Source organism: Castanea sativa, chromosome 9 (assembly GCF_040712315.1).
Source record: "Castanea sativa cultivar Marrone di Chiusa Pesio chromosome 9, ASM4071231v1".
NCBI lineage: Eukaryota > Viridiplantae > Streptophyta > Magnoliopsida > Fagales > Fagaceae > Castanea > Castanea sativa.
In genome coordinates, this window is record NC_134021.1 from 23,907,103 (window position 1) to 23,931,471 (window position 24,369).

Consider the following 24,369-nt stretch of genomic DNA (forward strand, 5'->3'; position numbering starts at 1 on the left):
AGAAACATGCATTGGTGCAAATGGCTATGTTGGACTGGCACTCCCACCAGTGGGAGAGAATTTTGTTAAGCTTCCTGTGCTCTATATGGTAGTAGTAGATGAGCAGGGAAATATCATGCGTCTTTGGCACTACCCTTAAAGCAAACATTTCCAATACTCCATGAGAAGATAGTAATGCATCACTTACCCAAAAATTAAATTTATACAGTACATCCATGAGAAACGTTGCAGAGGATGAGTTCACTAGCGCAAGAAGGCCGTGTGCGCGCGTTGTGTGAAAGATAAACAAATTCCTTAGTCAGAGATTTAAGAAAATTTATGTGGAATGAACAATGGTCAAGATTATATCATGGCTTTGACCTCAAACAGGAACGACGCATGCAAACCCATTTTTGCTAAAGCCAATTAGATTAGTCTGCATGACACCACAGCTCCCATCTCCAGGCCTCAAAAAAAAAAAAAAAAAAAAAAAAAAAAGCCCCAAAAAATCCTCTTTTGTCCTCCCAAGTTCAAAATTCAGAACAAGTTATGAAAATGAACACTATTAAATTTTAAATAGCAAAATGTCTAGGCACCACTATGCAATCATTCTTGCCAAATAAGAAAAGAACCAAAAAAAAAAATCCACATTTCTGCTAGAAAAAATAACCCCCCCCCCCCCCCCCTTTTTTTTTCTCTCCTCCCAAGTAACAAATTCAGAACAAGTTATCAAAATGGAAACTAGTAGACTTTGAATTGAGAAAAGCAAAATTGTCTTGTCACCACTACAGCCAATCATTCTTGGAAACCCAAAAAACAAAAAGTATATTGACGCTTCTAGTAGAAATAATACATTTCGCACTCCATGCTGTCAGCTAGGCAATCTCTCTGACAGGAAATCCAGCAAGGTTTAAAGTGCAAGACAAAATCAGTGAGCATTTTACCTGCCTATAATACATCTTACTGGGCTCCCACAATCACCACCAGAAAAGCATGGCAAGGAAGAAGTCATAAATTTTATATCTCCCACACAAGGGTGCAGAGCAGAGTAATGAGAATATCTAGTTTGGTAAGGAACCAGTTATCATTATGACACAAAGACAGCTGTTTTATAGGAAATAATCAGGTGTTCTGCGGGTAACATCTGGTTCTCCTCTCCTAGGAGCTGGCTCAAACTGCCACAACAGACAACTCAAGTAAATGCAAGTACTGGATGCATCCAACAACAAACTATATACATCAATTCTTATTGGTAGCATACATCATGTGTATGAGAGAGAGAGAGAGAGACAGACCTGGATGAACGTGTGGCTTCTGCAGTCATCAACTTCCAATATAGAAGCCATGTTCCCACAGCGATAACAATAATTGGGTGCACTAAATATAGTAACCACCTTTTGTTCCTATTCCAACAAAAAACATTATATCAATATACTTTACCCCATAATACTAAACAAGAAAGCCAAAAATCTGTGAGAATGATAATTACATGGGCCCAGTTAAATCCATCCATAACCAATTGATGAGCTCTAGCAATCAACTTTAGGTTGTTTGTATGGTTGAATTGTTCAGATATATCCTGTGAGAAGAACGTGAATAATTAAATCAGAGAAAATAGAGACCACAGGACCATTAAAACTTCAGAGTGGCATTATTAATAGATAAATAGAGAAAACACACACATATATGGAGAGAGAGAGAGAGAGAGAGAGAGAGAGAGAGAGAGTTACCTGTCCAAAAGTATACCCAGCACCACGAGGTGAAATACCCCAACCACACCGGTCATCTGGGTCAGACCATAACAAATCACACATGGGTCCTTCATGAGGAACCTCTTGAACACGATCAAAATTCCTTACGTTGTCGAGGGTTTCAATTGAAGGTGACAGCCCACCATGCAGACAAAAAATTTCTGACTCAACCTAAAAACAAGACAATAGGACATGTACATTTATGATACCAATCAACAATCAAAATCCTTTTACGATCACTTTCCCCTCAATTATTAAGCAAGCCATATTGGAAAATTATGCACCATTCACTTTATTGTAGAAGTGAGTATAAGAATGATTGTATTATTACCCCAGAAAATGGATAGCCAAGAGCCAGCAGTCAGCTAAGAGCCTAGAAAAAAACTCCCCCCAACCCTTTCCCCTTCCCCCCCCCCCCCCCTCCCTCTCTCTCTCTCTCTCTCGCACACACACACACACACATAATATGTATTAGGGATTCAGTTAATAGGTAAATGCCTCCCCACTTTTTAGTCCTTTTAGTATGCAAATGTACTTGCATTAAATAATAGCAAGAACTAATTGGAAAGAATTTACTAACCAAGGCAGTCAATGGGAAATAGTCAAAAAGGTCTGTAAAGATCTTCCACACATTAGCATTGCCATACCTGTAAATTATCATCAGGAAGGAAGAAACAAAAGAGAATTAGCACCGATTTGCAAGAGGAGCAAGAATCAAATACATATTTCTGCACAGGTGTATATTGGCATGTCAACCATACATTTTAGTCAAGTTGACTTTTTTTTAATAATGTATTTTATTGCAAAAACCTACCTTGTGTATGAAAAATACACAAGGTGGTCTAAAGAATAGGTCAAGAAATACATGCAAACGAAAGTGAAGCACTAAACTCTGACAGCACTAATATCACTCAACCCCAAGACAATCCACCAGTCTCCAGTTGCCGATTGCCAGCTAAACTTCTCCCATTTTTATTATATATGTGTCTGTGCACGCGCGCGCATGTGCGTGTTTCGAAGATAAGAAAATGTGGAATAAGTAGCAGAAAAAATGTGCTTTCCATACCATTTTCAGAAATGCAATTTTTTTTTTTTGGAGATTTTTAGAAACGCAGCCAAACACTTGAAAATATTTTCAGGCAAAACAAACATAGCCTTTATATCATTTTTTTTTCTTTTTTTCATTTCTGTCCAATATTAGGCAATACAATAAAAGCACATGCTTTCCACCATTTTCAATGAAAAAATCATACTTGCTGAAAACAATGCCAATACATCCAAATTGGAAGCTCGCATGTCCATCAATCTGAAAATCCTTTGAAATTCCCACTGAGTGGTGCCATGGGATTTGCTCAGATTAGTATTCTATCCAGCAAGGGTACATACCATGAGTATTGTCGAATCATCCAGTTCAGAAACTCTGTATTAGGATTATTCAAGATACAGTACTAAAGAGCAAAAGAGAGAGATTTTCCATACAACACAAGTTTCATATTGGAAAAAGAAGTTTTCAACTCTGTATAAGCATCAATGATGAGGAATTTAAATTTAAATTTAAATGTCATCAAAATAATTTTTAAATGTGTGAATAGTGTTATGGCACCAATTTTTAATTTTTTTTCCTGAAAAAAGTGCTTGTGAGTCCCATGAACAGTGCGTAGACAGTTCATGAACAGTAACTTTGTCTCCCGTACAGTAACATCGCGTGCATGAACAGTACCTGTTACTGTTCACAAGCGCTGAAAAAAAAAAAAAAAAGGAGAGAAGAAGCTGAAAACGCGCAAACACAAAACGTAAACGCTGAATCCAAACCTATCCTAATACTCCATAAGTATAAAAATAAATTACTCTTAATGAAAGTTACCATATATTATTTCAATTAGGATGAGACCAAGGTAATGTACAGAAAACTCACTTTCGCAAACATTCATCATAAAATCCATAAACCTGAGTAATCTGCCAAAAAGAAAAACAAAAGAGAAAAAGAAAGAATTAGCTCAAGATTTAATGTAGCATTCACCAGAACACAGTTCACAGGGTAAAAATTATTCTATTATAACATGCTGAATAACACTAAATTATCAGAATAATAGAATCTATATGGACAAAAAAGACCACCCAATATTTAAATAAGAAATTCTAAATGATAACAAATTATGAAAGATTAGATACTTTGATTCAGATCATTTCTCCAAAGTATATGTATGATCTTTGTAACAGAAACAAATAACATTATTCTCACAGCCAAGCCTCATCACAGTTGTTGAAAACAGAACGAAACATGTCATAAAAAATGAAAAAAAGAAGATAGCAGAACTGCAGAAGTATACCTGACGACTTTCATGGTTTCCTCTAAGAATAGTAATCCGCTGAGAATAACGCACTTTCAGGGCCACCAAGAGCTGGATAGATTAACAAATTAGTATCACCACAAAAATACCATGGGTCACCCCAAGAAAGTATACACTTAGCAGATAAATGAGCTCTAGCTCAACTGGCACTTCCTCCCCTTATATATATATGAAGAGAGAGAGAGAATATAACAACAAATCCAGGCCAACCCTATCAAAAATGATGAATATTCTGTCCCAAGTTAAGGAGTAACACTACACCCCAATAATGGTGAACTAAAAGCAGATACTCTCTAATCCAAAGTTCCAAATTTAAGACAAATCTAGCAGGATAAATGCCTCCCAGTATTGCTTGAAAAGGTGAATCCCTATCATTTTGAATGTGCCAACCCACACTATGAGAAGGGAAACAGCTTCAAAATGCCAAAGGATGATCTCACTTATCTTCATTAAAAGAAAGTAGCTCCATGAAATGCTCCCTATATTGAAACCACTGGAACTGACTGAAATTTTATGTTCATTTCCTCCAACAAAATAAAAGCCTATTTTTAGAAATGTGTAATCAACACTTAAATTCATCCTCTATTTATTCTACAACAAACAAATATAATCATCCCCATAAGAGATCTTCTGTTTTTTTATAAATTATTTTGTTCAAGAAAAACTACCTCATGTACAAATGAGAACGCAAGATAACCTAAAGAATTGCCATAAAAAAATTACAAGCAAATGAAAGAGATTGTAAGAACTCTATAATGGAGCCACTATCACTGGGACCCAAAACAGTTGACCATTTACAAAGTAGTCTACAAGAAGATGTCTTCAATTGCATTTTTAAACTTCCACGTTTTTCAAAAGTGTTATAATTTAACTCCCTCCACAAAATCCACATCGGACATAAGGGGGGCTAAATTCCACACAGAAGAACATATACCAAATCAATTCCTCCAACCAGAAAGTATATCAATCACTATATTTGACATCACCCGGTGAACTCCGGATATGCAAAAGACAGCTCCACACATCAATTTATGGCCTACTCAATGCATCTACACTTTCTTTTTTTGATAAGTAATAATCCTCAATGCATCTACAAATACAACACCAAAATACTACATACAACACCAATATACTAGTGTGGTTCCTTTCTTCTTAAGATTATCATTTGTCAAAATCCTCCCCTCATGTTGCTATCCACACAAAGAAAACAACTCGCTTAAGATCATTGGCACGCAAAATTCCTTTCCTCGGAAACATATCTCCCTTGGAGCTCGAAACATAATATAGTAATACCGAGCATCAAACACCCCATTACCATTCAAATGTCAACTTATTCTGTCAAGACCTACTATATAGTACTCCAAGCATAGAATCATCATCTCCCACTTCCAATTCTTCTCGCTCCTTTCTGTTCTACATTCCAAGTACGAAGATATTGAAGCATCTTTGTCAACTGCAAAGAAGTATAAATCTGGGTACTGCTACTTCAAAGATTGATCCTCACACCACCTATCATGCTAAAACTTCACTCAATCACCAAACCCCACGTTGAAGTGCACCTTGCTGAAAAAAATCTATCCCACCCAGCTCTAATGCTATTCCACAAGCTACAATTATGAGTTCTTTGCACTTGCTTCATAGTCCAACTTCCCCCATCCTTCCATACCTTATTGCTATGATCCGTTTCCACAAATGAGTCCTTATGGCACAGTTAAGCTGTACTGTTTCTACACTTAAAAATATATTGGAAGAAATTCCTAGTAAATATGGTAAGCCCTAATATTTTATTATCACCAACCACAATAACAAGAAACAACTATCAGGAAAGGAAAAAAAAAAAAAAAGGAGTCCTTATGGCACAGTTAAGCTGTACTGTTTTAACACTTAAAAAATATATTGGAAGAAGCACCTTAGTAATTATAGTAAGCCCTAATATTTTTATTAATACCAACCACGATAACATGAAACAACTATCAAAAAAACGAAAATAACAAGAAAAATTAACAAAAATGTAGAAGTACCAAGCTTGTTACAACTTACAACACAAACAACCATATCATGGCCAACTTGTGCTCTGCACTTGACATTGCATACACGAATATGGTAACCAGAACCCAACTCTAAAACATTAAATAATGGTACCAATACTTGAAGCCATTTCAAATCTGATTTTTTTTCATGATAGGAAAATTAAAATGCCATTTCTTTATTCAACTTACATACCGTCACAGTTTCAACAGAATAATACCCACGGTCCACATAATCTCCCATAAAGAGGTAGTTTGTATCTGGACACTGTCAATGAAACAAATAACAGTATAATTTAGTTCTAAACTTAATAAGAAGGAACATTCAGAGGAAAGTTAAAAAAAAAACATATTATTCAAAAATAAATAATAATAAGTTAACAATAAACATAATGATTCAATGTTAATTTAGATTGCTATGAAAGAGCCATGCGAACTACTCTTGCTGAGCTTGTTTTTAATTGGGAAATGTAACATCACTCAAATAAAAACATAGAATACATTAAGAAATGAAGGAACCAAGGAAAAGATTTTCATTTTGAAGAATTTTACAATTATGAAATGATATAATACAAACCAAATTCAGTTAAAGCTGCACTGACTTGGCTTTAGTCATGAGTGCACTTTCTAATTTAATAGAGTTAATAGACCATTAACATACAAAAGAAAATGATTGAAACAGAACCCATTTCTACAAAGTTGAGTAAGATATTTATTGTTTACTAAAAAAAAGTCATACATAGTGCACAAATCTCCCACTTTTGTGGGGTTTGGGAAAGATAACAGGTGGGCAGGCTTCCCCTCCTCCCCCCCCCCCCCCCCCTTTTTTTGGAGAGGCTGAGTCTTAAACTCAAACCCACAACCTATTGATTTTGGTGGAAGGCACTTGCCATTGCACCAAGGCCCTAACTTCTATTCATTATTCTACTAATACCAACTTTATATTTCCAAGGAAAACAAAAGGTTTATATAGATAAGCAGAATAATCGCAATTAACTGAACTAAAGACCATGGTGCAGTGATATAGATGAGTAGTTCCCTGACTACTGGCAATGTACTCTACAATACCTCTGGAGCACTTCATCCTTCAAAAGCATTTCTGACAGGTCTCAATTAGTTATATTAGACATTGCCCAGCTGAAACAGAAGAGTTGAATAAAAAAGAAATTATATGTCATGGCCAGAACTAATACCTTCCCTCCAATTCGAAAAAGTTCAGCAAGATCATGAAACTGCCCATGAATATCGCCACAAATTGTAACGGGGCTTTTCACAGGCTGTGATACAAGAAAAATATAAAAAGATAATCAATGTTTAACTCCTATAAGATAAGTAATATGACATATTACAAGAAGAATCAAATCACAATACATACTAGCAAATAAACAAATCGCACATAGGACTCAAGAAACAAATTTCTATTGTTCATAATGTAAATTAAAACAAAGCTTGATTCCCACAATCATCAACAACCTATTGCAGGATAGCTACTAATTCAAAAGAATAGCAAGTCTTTCATCTTCTCTATAAAAATAAAAAATAAAAAAATCCTCCACTTGTCTTTCTCAAGGTTAGCTAGAAAGACAACATTCCCAACCTATTCAAGCACCCATAATTTTAAGAATCTCAGTTTCCAATTTATCACCACAACAAGGAGAAGAATATCCTAATTATATGAAATACCAATAAGCCTTTTATTCTCTATATCAAAAAATCTTTCTTTTTTCCTTCATTTGTCTTTCTCAAGGTTAGCTAGAAAGACTAACAATATTCCCAACTGATTCAAGCACCCATAATCTAAGAATCTCAGTTTCCATTATATAATCATAACAATGAAATACCAATGTAACAGAAGCTAAGACTAACGTATACAACAACAAAAATGGATTCAAATGACAAAAACAAAAGTTCAAAATTTTGGAAAAACAAGGATAGCCGTTGCTACCTGGACATTGCTTTCTTCCATTAGTATCTCCTTAGCCTTCTCACACAAAGCTCTAACCTGAAGCAAAGCCAATACAGATTTACAATAAGCTGTAATTCGTTATCGTTCGCCTCGTGTTTTCTCGGCAACCAAACAGATCCTAAATTTATTTTCCATTTCAGAAAAATAAGAATTTGATAGAATGGAACCTGTTGCTCTGAGAGTGGTTTGCATTCCATGAGCTGAGCGATCTGCTCGTCGAGATCGTTGCTCGATTCCGATGGCAACGAATTGACGCCCATTTTGCTCTGGATTCGAAATCGGACCAGGTTAAGATTATAGGGGAAAACCCTAACCCTAGAATTGAGATATTCTCTGTCCTGTCCTTGCTCGCTCTCTCTCTCTCTCTCTCTCTCTCTCTCTCTGCTCCTGCAGATGCAGTAGAGTCGAAATGGAACAGCGCGTGGAGGAAGAAATGTGTGAGCGCGTAGCACTCGCCTTATTACGGTAGAACAGGCTTCTTCTTTTTTTTCTTTTTCTTTTTTTCTTTTTTCAAATCTCAAATTATACTTCCAAGTTTGGGATATTATCTTCTAACTTTTAAATTTGTTGAATGCAATTAGTTTTCAGTTTTTAAACAATATTATATTTATTTTTATATTTTTTTTATTTTATATATTTTTTAAAAATACAAACAACGTTACTAAAACAACATTACCAAATGGATCCTAACGATTTGATTGAGAGTGCTTCTGTTAATAGCAAGTATTGGGGTGACACCTAGCTTCTCACATGTGTTTATTAGTGTACGTTTGGCTCCAAATTAAAAAATTAACTTATTTTAGTATTTAGCTTATTTTTGCTATTGTTTATGGGCTCTACTGTACTTTTTAGTACTATTTATGAGTCCAACTGTACTATTTCAGCTAACTTTTATATTTATCTACAGTACTTTCAACAAAAAATTTTCAGTTTCAACAAAATAAGCGGATTCCAAATAGACCCTTAATCCGACTAAAATCATGTTATAGGTTAAAATTATCTCTTAAATAAAATAATTCATGACATATGGATATAACTACTTTATTTAACTATTTTATGTAATTAAATAATTTAAAGGCATGAATGCACTTTTAGTCTCTACATTTTGGTTTTTTTCCATTTTGGTTCCTACATTTTAATTTTACCACTTTTAGTCCCTAAGCCAATTAACGTGTGTTATTTTCGTCCTTTCCGTTAGTCAACCGACGAAAATATCTGAGGTGGCTGACGAATGAATTAAAATATTAAAAAAATGTCATATTAGCATCTAATTTTTTTTAAAATAATTTATCAATTTTAACTAAATTAAAAAAAATACATAAATTTAGATATAATTTATTTTGAACAAGAACACACAAGAATATAAGAGCACAAACCCAAAAACACAAACTCAAATTTAAAAACACAAAGAACACAATAACAAACATAAACTATTTACTCTCAAAACAAATACCAAGTCAAATCCAGAAAATCATACAAACCCATCAAGAACACACAAGAGCACAAACCCAAAAAAATCATACAAACCCAGAAATCAAACACAGAAACATCATAAAAGATATATTGTACAAAAAAAAAATCAATTCATATATATACACGAACCATATTATCCAAAAAAAACAATAGATTTAAATCTGAAAGTTAAATCAATACAATCATTAACAAAATACCCGCAAAATTGAACAAACCCAGCTTAATCCCTCAACTATACCAACACAAACCCAGCTCAACCATACCAACACAAAGCAAAACATCTCAGCCTCTCTTTAAACCATAATGGACCTAGCCAATCCAGACCCAGAAAACCCAGATCTACCCACCACCTACAACCCAAAAAAACTGAACCAACACCACTAATCTGACCCAGCCACCACGATCTCCACCTCCACCAATCTGGCGTAGCCATCAATTCTAACCAACTTGATTTGGGTGTGTGTGTTATTACACATGTTATATGCTCACAACGCCTCACATCACTGAGCACACAAACACATATACCCAGCACTTACCCTCTGTTTTGCCCTTTAACCTCCACATCTCATTTTTGTGGATTAAGCACCGTTCAAGATGCTCTTAGCTTGTAGATCGGAGAGTAGCTTCTGGGTTTGGGAGTAAAGAGATTCACGTTTAGAGAGAGTGTTTGTTGATTTTGGGCTTAGGTCGAGAGTCTTGTGAGTGCTGGGTTCCGTGGTGGAACAGGAAGGTTGTGCCTCGTTTTCGATCAAAGAGAGAGAAGCCGAGGTCTAGAGAGAGATGAACTCAGATCAAGTTTTGGGTCTCAAGTGTTCGAAGTGTGTGAGATTTAGTTTGAGTGGTAGAGAGATTGGAGGTGGAGGAAGCTCCGACCATGGTGGCCATGGAGCTTCAACATAGAAGAGAGGAAAGATTTAGTTTGTTATTGTGTTCTTTGTATTTTTAAATTTGAGTTTGTGTTTGGTTCTGGGTTTGTGCTCTTACGTTCTTGTGTTGATGTTTAAATTTGTGATCATGTTCTTGTGTGTTCCTGTTCAAAATGAATTAGATCTAAATTTATGTATTTTATTGTTTTTAATTCTGTTTTTTCTTTTTTTATTTAGTTAAAATTGATAAATTATTTATAAAAAAAAAAATTAGATGCTAATGTGGCATTTTTTATAATATTTTAATTCCTCCGTCAACCACCTCAGATATTTCTGTTGGTTGACTAACGGAAATAACGAAAATAACACGCGTTAATTAGTTTAGGGACTAAAAGTGATAAAATTAAAATGTAAGGACCAAAATAGAAAAAAAACTAAAATGCAGGGACTAAAAGTGCATTTACGCCTGATTTAAAACATTTTGTCAATTTTGTAGCTCAATTGACATCTTATATGGAGACATTTAAGAGTCGTTTGGTATGGCATTTTAAGCAATAGTTTTTAAATAACGTTACATGTATTTTCATACATTTTTTTACTCACACGTCTTTTCAAAAAATTTAAACAACATTACTAGAACAACGTTACCCAACGGACCCTTAAGATTTCAATTATTCTTTCTCGTTATAAATATACTCCATAATTTATGAAAAAAAAAACCAAAATAATTAAAATAAAAACTCAAACAATAAATTAATTAAATTAATTTTTATTGTAATTAATTTTAAATTAATTAAATTAAATTACAAAAAACAGACATGCAAATAAAAAACCTTCCATTGCCAAGAACCACATCGACCAGAAACTTTATTTAAATGGCCTTTTTATTTTTCTAATTTTTACTACCTTGTTGTTATGCTAGTGACAATTTCTTATTTTCCTCAAAAATTGAAATTTTATTAGAAAACAAACAACAAAAGCATACTCAAATCAAATCTCACTAAACATGCTCTCATTTTCTAAAATCCTAAAATTATGTAAACTACTAGTTAAAATAAAGCTAATTTGTTTCTTTTCATCATTTTCTTGGCATGCAAACAAAAACCCAACTAACAACTAAGAGATCCAAGCGCAAGACTTCAACCCTTTCTCAACAAAGCATAACCAATTTATCAACATCAAATAAAAATTCTCTCTCTCTCTCTCTCTCTCTCTCTCTCTCTCTCTCTCTCTCTCTCTCTCTCTCTCTCTCTCTCTCTATTTAATTTATGCATGGTATGAAGATAACACAATAGTGACGGTGACACTCAAATAGGAAAATTAGGGGAGTGAATGAAAATTTTGGGGAGAAAATAAAATTATCTCAAACTTGAAGGGTGCTTGCTAATAAATTGAAGGGTCCATAAATAAAAAGAAAAAGAAAAAAGTGGTATGCTCTTAATTAAAATTTTGTTCTTACATGTGTTAAAATAACCAAATATGGGAAGAGAAATTATTATCTTCAACGGGTAAAGAAACCCTCATCAAAGGTGCAACTTAGACGAACCCATATACAATAGATGTATTTGATCTACGTAGCTCACTATGTTGGGAACTAAACTCAAAGTTGAGTAACTTTTGGTGGGGTAAACAAATTAAGAAACCTTTCATGCATACCATAGAAGGAAAATTTTTGATACTCCAATTGTTTGTCTGTTTTACATATGCATTAATATATAGGAAAATTACAAGTTATCCACCTGTGGTTTGTCTGAAATTCAACTTGCCTATATGTGGTTTCATTTATGACACTACCCACTTGTGGTTCATTCCATCAATGCTCCATAACCCACCTCCCCACATGCCATTACTCTAACACATTTTATCCCAAAATCATATACCAAAATAGATCAAACACTCCTTTCCCCAAAACACACTCTCATGCTTGCTCATCCACTCAAAACCGAGGATCCTACATTTCTACCCACTAAGATATAAGACCGAGAATCATCTGAATTTTGATCGTGCAAGGAAACCAAGGAAGAAGGAGACCCACAAATCCTTTATTGGAAATTTATTCATTCTAAGTAATGATCTGAACCTAGGGTTCTAATTGTTTTTGGAAATTCGATAAAGACATTTTATAATTTGGGCATTTGAATTTCTGCATTTTTCTTCTCAGAAAAAGAAGAAGAGAATTTTTGGGTTTTTCTTTTCTTCGACACTTGGAATTCTGAGTTTGTCTATAAACTTGAACTAGATAGAGGAATGGGTTCAATCAACCCGTATCATATGTGATCTTGATATAATATATATGATTTTGATATAGTATATACCATAGATATTATGCAAGGCTTAATCTTTAGTATACTTGTTTGTAATTTTTTAAAGGTGGAAAGGATACTTAGTGCTAGCAGTGAAAATTTCATTAAATATTTTTGCTGTGGTCATTAAGTGACAATGGTTCTACAACTAGTGTTTTTACCATGCTTCAGATGGGCATTTATGTGCCCATGAGAATTGTGTCCTGTGAACAAGTCTAAAAGCTAGTAACTTTGGAAGGATATTCCTGGGTCGTAGTCAATTTAAGGTAAGCAACAATGCCATGTTTTAAGTTGAATTAAATTGAATTATTAGCTATGATTAATTTGAAATGTGAAATTAAAATTTAATGACCAAGTTGGTCCCAAATGTGGCTTCTTTTGGGGATGGAAACCTCTGTGACATTTTGTCAAGGGTGAAGTATTATCATATGAGGAACACGAGAGATTTGGATGTTTGCAATAGCCATAATTCTAACATGGTTAAGTGCAATCAATATGTGTCAAAATTAAATGAGTAACAAATTCAAACGTACCAATCCCTTCCCTTTTATTTAATTGTGAAAGTTCAAGGGAATTTCTCTCTCTCTCTCTCTCTCTCTCTCTCTCTCTCTTTTATTCAAATTCTCCCAATTGTCTTTTTATTTCTTTCCAATCCATTTTTATTATTTTTGACAGTTTGTATGCAAGTTGTTGGTTGTGTAATTTGGTGCATATTGAAGGTTTTTCATGGAACATATTTCTAATTTTTTGAATAATATATGGACTTTAGTATTATAAAAAAAACTAATGATTTTTTTTTTGGTTAATGGCATGATGTCTAGCATAGGATAACTTAGCATATGGTGACGTGGTTGCTTTTGAAATATCATGTTGCCTTTTTGTGATGATTATAATTTGTACAAATGATGAATGAATGCAAAGTTGTAATTTGAACTATATCTAAAGAAGAATCAAAAGTGGGATATGAAGTATGATTTAATTAGTATGTAGAACTTAAGCTTCTATGTGATATCAAGCTTAGTAGATTGATATTGAGCTTGATATCAATTTTGTGTTTTTGCTTGAGATCAAGGGCTTGATATTGAGTTCAAGCTTTGGAATTTTTAATGAACTCAAGTTTGAACTTTGTTTGTAGGCTCGATTTAAGCTCGAGCCAAATTTGAATATTTTATTTTTATTGTCAAGCGGAGCTTGGTCATTCACTACTTGGCTTCCTTAAGGTAGGAGTAGTGGAGCTAGTTGAAGATTGGTGAAGAACGAGGTTTGGGTGGTATTATCTCCAATGGTTAGTGGGAGTGTCTCAGGGAAGTAGAAGGCCTAAAGAATGTGTCCAGTGTATAGAGAATAAAGGTATGGGGTTTGAGCTTGACAAATCTTATGACATAACAAATAAGTCACAAGATAATATATGGGTAACATGGTTTAAAGAATGAGCCTAAGATTGAATTATGCGGCCCAATAGATCGTTTTAAGACATAGTTTCATTAAGCTTTGAGCAATGGGATCACAAACCAAAAAACTAAGGGATTACTATTAACCTTATCGACTGTCATAACCTTGGCAAAGCAGCGTTAAGGTTGTGGAATTTTATTTAGAGTTATAAACGATTCTCAAGAGGTGAAAGAGAGAGCTCTTGGTTGGTTTGGAAATCCATGACCATGGAGTCCTGGTCCTTGAATACATTGCACTTAACAACACATGCTAGTAAAGCTCCTTTTAGTTAGGGAATTTTCTGCAACCTAAATTCTTTCTTTTCAACTTTCCCACCATCTAATTTAGGGGTAGTGCTGGTAAGTAGTTCAACCGGATTATCATTCAGCCATTCTTCAAGGTGGGGTAGTTTAAATAGGGATAAAGGGCATTTTGCCATCTCAAATTAGGATGAAAGAATGAATGATGATAGAGAAATGGAAGGGACTAATGAGAATATTAAGTGACAAAAATAATAATAAAATATGTATAAAAATAGTAAATGCATACATTCATGCTCAAGGTGAGACATGCATAATTTAGTCTGTTTGGTTTAATGGAAAAAAAGGGGGATAGACAATAAGAGAGAAAATTGGGAGGGTGGGGGGGGGGGGGGGAAGGAGTGTTTGGTTAGGGAGGAAAAAGGGATGAGAAAATGGTGAGGCTTGACAATTTTTTCCTTGAGCCCACCAAATTTCAACCCCATCACCCGAATTCATAAAGAAAATAAGAGAGGAGAGGGGGGCTGATGGTAACTGCCATTTTTTTTATTATTTATTTTTTTTCCCACTTTAAGTTAATGTTTGGCATGTTCTTTTTATATATGCTCTAGGTTTTTTTTTCTAATATAATTTTTTTTAAATTATTTAATAGGTGCATGAGAATATATTTTTTTTAAAAATATTTTATATCATATCATTTTTTCTTCACAACCAAACAAAAGGTTTTCAATCTTTCTACTTTTTTATTTTCAACCAAACATCATATACTATCATATATTATTATTATATAATAAAAGTTGGACTTAAAAGCAGTGGTTGCGCCAAGTGACTGCACCATATTGTAGAAATTTTTTTAGATTTTTTTAAAAATATATAATTTTTATTTTCTTATAATTTCTAAATTGATACATATCTTACTTTAATTACAATTCATTCTTCATCTGATCCATGTAATCCTTATTTAATTACTACACTACATGTAAAAGAAAACATTTACATATAAAAAAAGGTAGCAATGTGTTTATAAAAATAAAAATAAAAAGCAACGTGTATTATAAAGATATATATAAGTTTTCTTCTCCTATAATTTCTATAAATATCTTAATTTAATTACAATTCAAATTCTTCATCTAAACCATCTAATCCTTATTCAATTACTATACTACACGTAAAAGAAAACATTTATATATATATATATATATATATAAGGTAGCAACGTGTTAAAAAAAGAGTAACATGTATTAAAAAAAACAGAAATGTAGTGTACTCTAATCCTTCTCAAATTCTTCATTTAATCCATCTAAGGGTGGTTGCACTAAGTGGTTGCACCATATTACAAAAAAAAATTTAGATTTTTAGATTTTAAAAAAAATATATAATTATTATTCTTCTATAATTTCTAAGTTGATAAATATCGTAATTTAATTACAATTCAAATTCTTCATCCATCTAATCCTTATTTAATTACTATACTACCCGTAAAAGAAACATTTATATATAAAAAAAAAAATGGTAGCACGTACATATAAAAAAAAAAAAAAAGTAGCAACGTAGTGTAATTTAATCCTTCTCAAATTCTTCATCTAATCCATCTAATCCTATTATAAAAAAAACAAGCAGCAACATAGTGTAATCTAATCCTTCTCAAGTTCTTCATCAAATCCATCTAATCTTTATTTATATTCCATAAAAAGCAAAAAGATAGCAAGTTATTTGTTCATACATGTGTGGGTAAAAATGGTCAGAACACGCATTTGGGCCTTGGGCTTGATTTGGTGGTGTGAGCCTGTCCGAGCAGAGCCTGTGAGACCCACCAGCCAACTCTTGTTAGAAAGATTGGTGGGATTGTCCGAGGAGAGGCGTCTCCTCGGCTAAATCAAGTGAAGATCATGTGACATGTCGTGATGTTTCGGGAGAGAATTCTGGAAGGCCTGATGGGTAAAGATGTGTTCCACATAATTGTGGAGAGGAAGAGCGTGTGAGAAATATCAAGGGAAAATGCTGCTACCACCGCATTAAAGACCCTACACCTACCTCTCTGGCCACATTAATGGGAAAATAACATCTGAACAGTAATATTCAGTCTTCCAGTTATTATTTGAGGGCTTCCAGAGGGCGGTGGAGAGAAAAAAAGATCTGGATCATTGATTTGTGTTACACGTGGAAGGTAAAGGAAAGAGGGAGAGTGATATAAAAGAAAAAAGAGAAAGAAAGAGGAGGGATCTTCTTTAATTGAAAATTATTGTTCAAAGAAAGAAAGGCAATACAAGCTATCCTCGGCTTATGTCCGAGGAGAATATCTGTTATTCTTATCTATTAATTGTGTAGATAGTGACAATCTAGCCCATTTATCTATTGTCCAATACTTCTAAAATCTAGGTTTCAAGTCCACACTCTACAAATTTTATTGTATAAAACTCTTTAGGCCTGAGTCCATCCAGTGATTAGACCGGGAAATCTTGTGTTTAAGGAATTAGAACACTATGGCAGGCTCAGATCCGCGTTAAGCAGAGTCTCTGGGGTCCCAGCATGAGGATCATTTCCAACATTTTGAACGTGAAAGGGATTGAGAGGGCAGTGTACATACGGTGCGCACCAGCAGAAGTCGTTCGCGCAGTGGAAGCAAAGTCCCCCATGAGGATGATGCGAAGGCCATGAAGAAAGAGATTGATCACCTTAAGAAGAAGTTACGCCGTGCGAGACAGAGGAGGACACCATCTCTTTCTGATCCTTCTTCTGAGGGCTCCCAAGGCAGTAGTTACAGGCCTAGGTCCAGAACTCCTCCTAGTGAAACCTTCTCATATAAGAATGATGATTTTCATGGTCGTAAGGATAAGAAGTCTTCCTCTAAGGGCTTGGAAAACAATGTTATGAGTAGGGCGTTGCACCAAATCTCCAATTCACCTTTCACGCGTAGGTTCGAAAGGGGAGAGCTTCCTCGACGGTTCGCTCAGCCCAAGTTCACTGTCTATAATAGCAGAACAAACCCAGTGGAGCACGTCAGTCACTTCAATTAGAGGATGACGGTGCACTCTAAGAATGAAACTTTAATGTGCAAAGTCTTCCCTTCAAGCTTGGGACCTGTGGCGATGAGATGGTTTAATGGCCTGAAGGCGAGTTCTATCAATTCTCTTATGGAGCTCACTAGGGCATTTGGCTCTCGATTCATTACCTGCAGTAGGGTTCCTCAGCCCTTGGACTCATTGTTTTCCATGGCTATGAGGGAGGTTGAGACCTTAAAGACGTATTCTGATAGATATTGGGAGATGTTTAATGAAATTAATGGCGATTTTGATGAGGTGGCGATTAACACTTTTAAGGTGGGCCTTCCAACTAATCATGACTTGAGAAAATCTCTGACCAAAAAGCCTGTGCGGAGTGTACGTCGGCTCATGGATCGTATTGACGAGTACAAAAGAGTCGAGGAAGATCAACAGCAAGGGAAGGGGAAAGCAAAGGTTATCCTTCAGGAGAGGAGGGGTTTCAGGTCGGATCAGTATAATAACAATAGGCCAAGGAGAGATTTTCGCTGGGCAATCTGGTTCAGCTACTCCTCAGGTAGTCAGCACTGTGTCCTGAGAACCGGTATATCAATTACTAGAGAAAATTCAGAAGGAACCATACTTCAAATGGCCTAATAAAATGGTTGGAGATCCTACGAAGCAAAACCAGAATCTCGTTTGCCACTATCATCAGGACGTAGGTCACACCACCGAGAATTGCAGAACACGTTGGAATCATTTAGAGCAGCTGGTTAGTGAAGGAAAATTGAAGCAATATTTGTATCAACCCAATGGACAAGGAAGCCATTCAGGTTCGATCAATCAAGGGAATAACTCATCCCGGCCGCCCTTGGAGACGATTAATGTCATTTTCACTACCCTTGGAAGAATAGGCTCCTGTCCTACTAGGGTGATGTCTATGTTCCATGTTCTTGCCGAGGAGTCTGGCTTGAAGCCGAAGAGAATTAAAGGAAGTGTTTTACCTATTTTGGGCTTTTCGGATGAAGACAAGGTGGGGACCACTCAACCCCATGACGATGCTCTGGTGGTTACGCTGAGGATAAGGGCTATGATGTAAGAAGAGTGATGGTTGATCAGGGTAGTGGTGCGAACATTATATACTGGGATTTGTTTAAGGGGCTTAATTTAAAGCTCGAAGATCTTACCGCTTATGATTCACCACTAATAAGTTTTGAAGGAAAAACTATCATACCAAAGGGACAGATTCGTTTACCTATGCAATCAGATCTGGAAACGGTTAATGTGGATTTCATTGTGGTTGATGCTTATTCCCCGTACACAACCATCGTCGCAAGGCCTTGGCTGCATGCTCTAGGGGCCGTTTCTTCAACTTTACATGTCAAAGTGAAGTTCCCATTGGGGGAATTGATTGAAGAAATTCTCGGGAGCCAATCAATAGTAAGACAATGCATATCGGCCACAATACTACGTCAGGATGAACCAGAGTCCTCGGTCTCGGCTACGGAGGATTTATAGCAATTAATGTCTCTGGATGCACCCAGTGCAATGACAGCAGATGAGGCAATATGTGAAGAGTTAGAAAGATTTCTTATAGGTGACAATCCTGAAAGGTTCTTTCAAGTTGGTGTTCGGCTACCACATCAGGAGAAGATGGAATTGGTCATGTTTTTGAAAAACAATATCGACGTATTTACCTGGGATCCCTATGAGGCATCTGGGGTTGACCCAAAGTTCATTTGCCATCATTTGAATGTCAATCCTGCCGTCGTCCCGAAAAGGCAACCACTTCGGCGTTCTTCTAAAGAACATGCCGAGGCTGTCAAGGAAAAGGTGCTCAAGCTTAAAAGGGCTGGGGCAATTAAAGAAGTTTTTTATCCGGAATGGTTGGCTCACACTGTGGTGGTGAAGAAGAAGAACGGAAAGTGGAGAGTGTGCGTAGATTTCACAGACCTAAACAAAGCTTGTCCTAAGGATTCCTTTCCCATGCCTCGCATAGATCAGTTGGTGGATGCTACAGTTGGACATCCTTGGATAAGTTTTCTAGACGCTTTCTAAGGCTATCACCAAATATCTTTGGCACTGGATGATCAAGAGAAAACAACCTTCATTACTCCTACAGGGAATTACCATTATAAGGTGATGCCTTTTGGTTTGAAAAATGCAGGGGCTACCTATCAAAGGATGATAACCAGGATGTTTGAGTCACAGCTGGGAAAGACTATTGAAGTGTATATGGATGACATGGTGGTGAAAAGCAAGGTCATGTCCATGCACGTGAAAGATTTGGATGACACCTTCGAAATGCTCAAGAAGTACAAATTGCGCCTTAATGCCTCTAAATGCTCTTTTGGTGTAAGCTCTGGTAAATTCCTAGGCTACATGGTGACTCATAGAGGAATAGAAGTAAATCCGGCACAAGTTAAGGCAATCAACAGCTTGCAACCACCTAGGAAGCCAAAGGAAGTTCAGAGGTTGACTAGGATGACCGCTGCTCTCAACAAGTTTATCTCTCGCTCTGCTGATAGGTGTAGACCTTTCTTCCAATTTCTTAATAAGTGGAAGGTATTTGAATGGACCGAAGAGTGTGCTTTGGCTTTTCAACAACTTAAAGAGTACCTTTCTCGGCCACAAATCATGTCTCAGCCAAAGGTAGATGAAATCCTGTTTGCGTATGTAGTTGTGGCCATTCACACCGTCAAGTTGGTTCTAATATGAGACGATGGTGGTATTTAGAGACCAGTTTATTATGTGAGTAAATCCCTCCATGAAGCCGAGAGGCATTATTTGCTGTTGGAGAAAGCGATTTTGGCCGTAGTACATGCTATGCGTAAACTTCCTCACTATTTCCAATCCTACACAGTTGTTGTTTTGACTCAGCTCCCACTCAAGTCAGTATTGCGAAGTGCTGATTACTCAGGGAGGATAGCGAAATGGGGGACCATCTTGGGGGCTTTTGACATCAGATATATGCCTCGCACCTCTGTTAAGGGCCAAGTCTTTGCTGACTTAGTGGTAGAGTTCGCTGAACCCTCATTAGAAGAAAGTACAAAGGGGTTTCACATGGATGAAAAATTAGTTGGCATGATCTCGTGCAAGGAACTTCTGAGGTGGAAGGCATATGTTGACAGAGCAGCAAATCAGAGAGGATCTGGTGTAAGGCTAGTTTTGGTATCCCCTAAAGGAATTATTTTTGAGAAATCATTGAGATTGGGGTTCTCGGCCACTAATAATGAGGCTGAGTACGAAGCTGTATTGGTTGCGATGGATATGGTTCAGAAAATGAGGGGAAAATTAGTTCAAATGTTCTCGGACTCTCAGTTAGTCGTGGGCCAAGTGATAGGGACATTAGAGGCTAAAGATCCAAGAATGCAAGAATATCTGACCAAGGTTAGATACTTACGATCCAAATTTGATTCTTTTGCCCTGACGCATGTTTCTAGGAGTGGAAAACATGTATGCGGATTCGTTTGCCACGCTTGCAACATCCTCGGCTCAAGGTCTACCTAAGGTCATCCTCGTGGAAGACTTATTGAAACCTACTCGGACGTCTGTTGATGCCATCCATATTCATCAAGTTAGGTTCAGACCTAGTTGGATGGACCCTATAATATCCTTTCTTAACAACGATGTCCTGTCCGAGAAGAGGTCTGAGGCAAATAAAGTTCATAGAAAGGCACCCCGATTCTAGTTGTCCGAGGATCAGAAGTTATATAAACACTCATTTTCCAGGCCACATTTGCTGTGCGTACACCCTGAAGCAACGGAGTCACTGTTGGAAGAATTGCATGAAGGGATTTGTGGGAGTCATACAGGAGGAAGGTCTTTAGCTCATAAAGCTCTGACCTAAGGATATTGGTGGCCTAACATGCAGAGAGAGGCTCAGGATTATGCGAAAAAGTGTGACCAATGCTAGAGATTTACTCCTAACATCCATCAGCCCAGTGGTGTACTCAATCTTTTATCTAGTCCTTGGCCATTTGCTCAATGGGGATTGGATATTGTAGGGTCTTTCTCAAAGGCTATGGGAAATAAAAGGTGGTTGCTCGTAGGAATTGATTATTTTACCAAGTGGGTTGAAGCTGAGCCTTTGTCAAACATTAGGGACGTGGATGCAAAGAAGTTTGTTTGAAAGAATATTGTCATTAGATTTGGGATACCTCACACACTTTTTTCAGATAATAGCTTACAGTTTGATAGCAAAGCCTTCAAAAAATACTATGGTGACCTGGGTATCACAAATAGATACTCCACTCCAGCATATCCTCAGGGAAATGGGCAGGCCGATGCTGTTAATAAAGTTATAGTAAGTGGACTCAAGAAGAGGCTTGATGATGCAAAGGAAAGATGGGTGGAGGAATTGCCACATGTTTTGTGGACATATCGGACTACACGACGAAGATCCACAGGAGAAACACCCTTTTCCATGACTTATGGGACTGAGACTGTGATCCCTTTGGAAACAGGGTTTCCGATGTTAAGGACAAGCTCTTTCAGCCCAGATAATAACAATGGCTTGCTGGAGAAAAGGTTGGACCTAGTTGAGGAACGAAGGGAGAATGCAATGGTTCAGCTAGCTTATTTTCAGCATAAGCTCAAACGGGGGTATGATGCTCATATGAAGTTAAGGCCGCTTGCACCTAGAGACTTAGTATTGAGGAAGGTCTTGGGTAATGTCAAGAACCCAGCATGAGGAAAGCTAGGACCTACTTGGGAGGGACCATATCGAATTATTTCTGTTGCGGGCATAGAGGCATATCGTCTAGCAGACTTAGATGAAAAAGTTGTACAACGTCTATGGAATGCAAATAACCTGCGAAAGTACTATTATTAATGAAAAACTCTTTTGTCATCCTTTGTTCTATTATTCTTGTGTTGTGATTATAGTTCATTTCTATAAATATCAAACAGAAACTTGGTCATGCATGGCTCCTCGGACCACATACCTCGTGAAAATTGATATATTATTAAGTGTTAAATAGAACCTTAGTTACATCTGGTCCTCGGGCCATCTACTTTTGGGAAATTAACATTACGGTTCATTTTTATAAATATCAAACAAAAACTTGGCCATGCATGGCTCCTCGTACCACATACCTCGTGAAAATTGATATATTATTAAGTGTTAAACAAAACCTTAGTTACATCTGGTTCTCAGGCTATCTACTTTGGGGAAATTAACATTACAGTTCATTTTTATAATATCAAACAAAAACTTGGTCATGCATGGCTCCTCGGACCACATCCCTCGTAGAAATTGATATATTATTAAGTGTTAAATAGAACCTTAGTTACGTCTGGTCCTCATACCATCTACTTTGGGAAAATTAACAATACGGTTCATTTTTATAAATATCAAACAGAAATTTGGTCATGCATGGCTCCTCGAACCACATACCCCGTGGAAATTGATATATTATTAAGTGTTAAACAGAACCTTAGTTACGTTTGGTCCTCGGGCCATCTACTTTGGAAAAATTAACATTACGGTTCATTTTTAGAAATATCAAACAGAAACTTGGTCATGCATGGCTCCTCGGACCATATACCTCGTGGAAATTGATATGTTATTAAGTGTTAAACAGAACCTTAGTTACGTCTGGTCCTCGGGCAATCTACTTTGGGAAAATTAACATTACGGTTCATTTTTATAAATATCAAACAGAAACTTGGTCATGCATGGCTCCTGGGACCACGTACCTCGTGGAAATTGATATGTTATTAAATGTTAAATAGAACCTTAGTTACGTTTGGTCCTCGGGCCATCTACTTTGGAAAAATTAACATTACGGTTCATTTTTATTAATATCAAACAGAAACTTGGTCATGCATGGCTTCTTGGACCACATATCTCGTGGAAATTGATATGTTATTAAGTGTTAAACAAAACCTTAGTTACATCTGGTTCTCAGGCTATCTACTTTGGGGAAATTAACATTACAGTTCATTTTTATAATATCAAACAAAAACTTGGTCATGCATGGCTCCTCGGACCACATACCTCGTGGAAATTGATATATTATTAAGTGTTAAATAGAACCTTAGTTACGTCTGGTCCTCATGCCATCTACTTTGGGAAAATTAACATTACGGTTCATTTTTATAAATATCAAACAGAAATTTGGTCATGCATGGCTCCTCGGACCACATACCCCGTGGAAATTGATATATTATTAAGTGTTAAACAGAACCTTAGTTACGTCTAGTCCTCAGGCCATCTACTTTGGGGAAATTAACATTACAGTTCATTTTTAGAAATATCAAACAGAAACTTGGTCATACATGGCTCCTCGGACCATATACCTCGTGGAAATTGATATGTTATTAAGTGTTAAACAGAACCTTAGTTACGTCTGGTCCTCGGGCAATCTACTTTGGGGAAATTAACATTACGGTTCATTTTTATAAATATCAAACAGAAACTTGGTCATGCATGGCTCCTCGGATCACATACCTCGTGGAAATTGATATGTTATTAAATGTTAAATAGAACCTTAGTTACGTTTGGTCCTCGGGCCATCTACTTTGGAAAAATTAACATTACGGTTCATTTTTATTAATATCAAACAGAAACTTGGTCATGCATGGCTTCTTGGACCACATACCTCGTGGAAATTGATATGTTATTAAGTGTTAAACAGAACCTTAGTTACGTCTGGTCCTCGAGTCATCTACTTTGGGAAAATTAACATTACGGTTCATTTTTGTAAATATCAAACAGAAACTTGGTCATGCATGAATCCTCGGACCCCATACCTCGTGAAAATTGATATTTCACTAAGTGTTAGAGAGAACCTTAATTATGCCTAGTCCTTGGGCCATCTACTTTGGGAAATTTGGATATGATTGGATCCTTGGGCCACCTACCATGGTAAGTTTTAAGGTATGCTTTGTGCCCAAATTAAACATCAAGTCGAATGTTAAACCGTAATTCTCTTGTTTTAAGTTCGGATATATTCATACATATTCAATTATATGTTG

General features: G+C 36.2%; 2 protein-coding genes across 2 annotated transcripts; one reads left to right on the forward strand and one right to left on the reverse strand.

Annotated features, from left to right (window-relative positions):
* Positions 1–705: 705 nt before the first annotated feature.
* LOC142610307 (serine/threonine-protein phosphatase PP2A-4 catalytic subunit) lies at positions 706–8,500 on the reverse strand. The gene is made up of 11 exons (XM_075782099.1): positions 8,242–8,500; positions 8,054–8,110; positions 7,302–7,385; positions 6,305–6,376; positions 4,061–4,132; positions 3,646–3,686; positions 2,311–2,377; positions 1,710–1,901; positions 1,469–1,558; positions 1,275–1,382; positions 706–1,154 (listed from the first exon to the last, which is right to left on the reverse strand). The coding sequence occupies exons 1-11, from the start codon at positions 8,332–8,334 to the stop codon at positions 1,089–1,091; spliced, it is 942 nt and encodes a 313-aa protein (XP_075638214.1). The 5' UTR covers positions 8,335–8,500; the 3' UTR covers positions 706–1,088.
* Positions 8,501–18,049: 9,549 nt separating this feature from the next.
* Positions 18,050–18,487, forward strand: LOC142608940 (uncharacterized). Its single transcript, XM_075780592.1, has one exon. It carries the CDS (start codon positions 18,050–18,052, stop codon positions 18,485–18,487), a length of 438 nt encoding a protein of 145 aa, XP_075636707.1.
* The last annotated feature ends 5,882 nt before the right edge of the window (positions 18,488–24,369 follow it).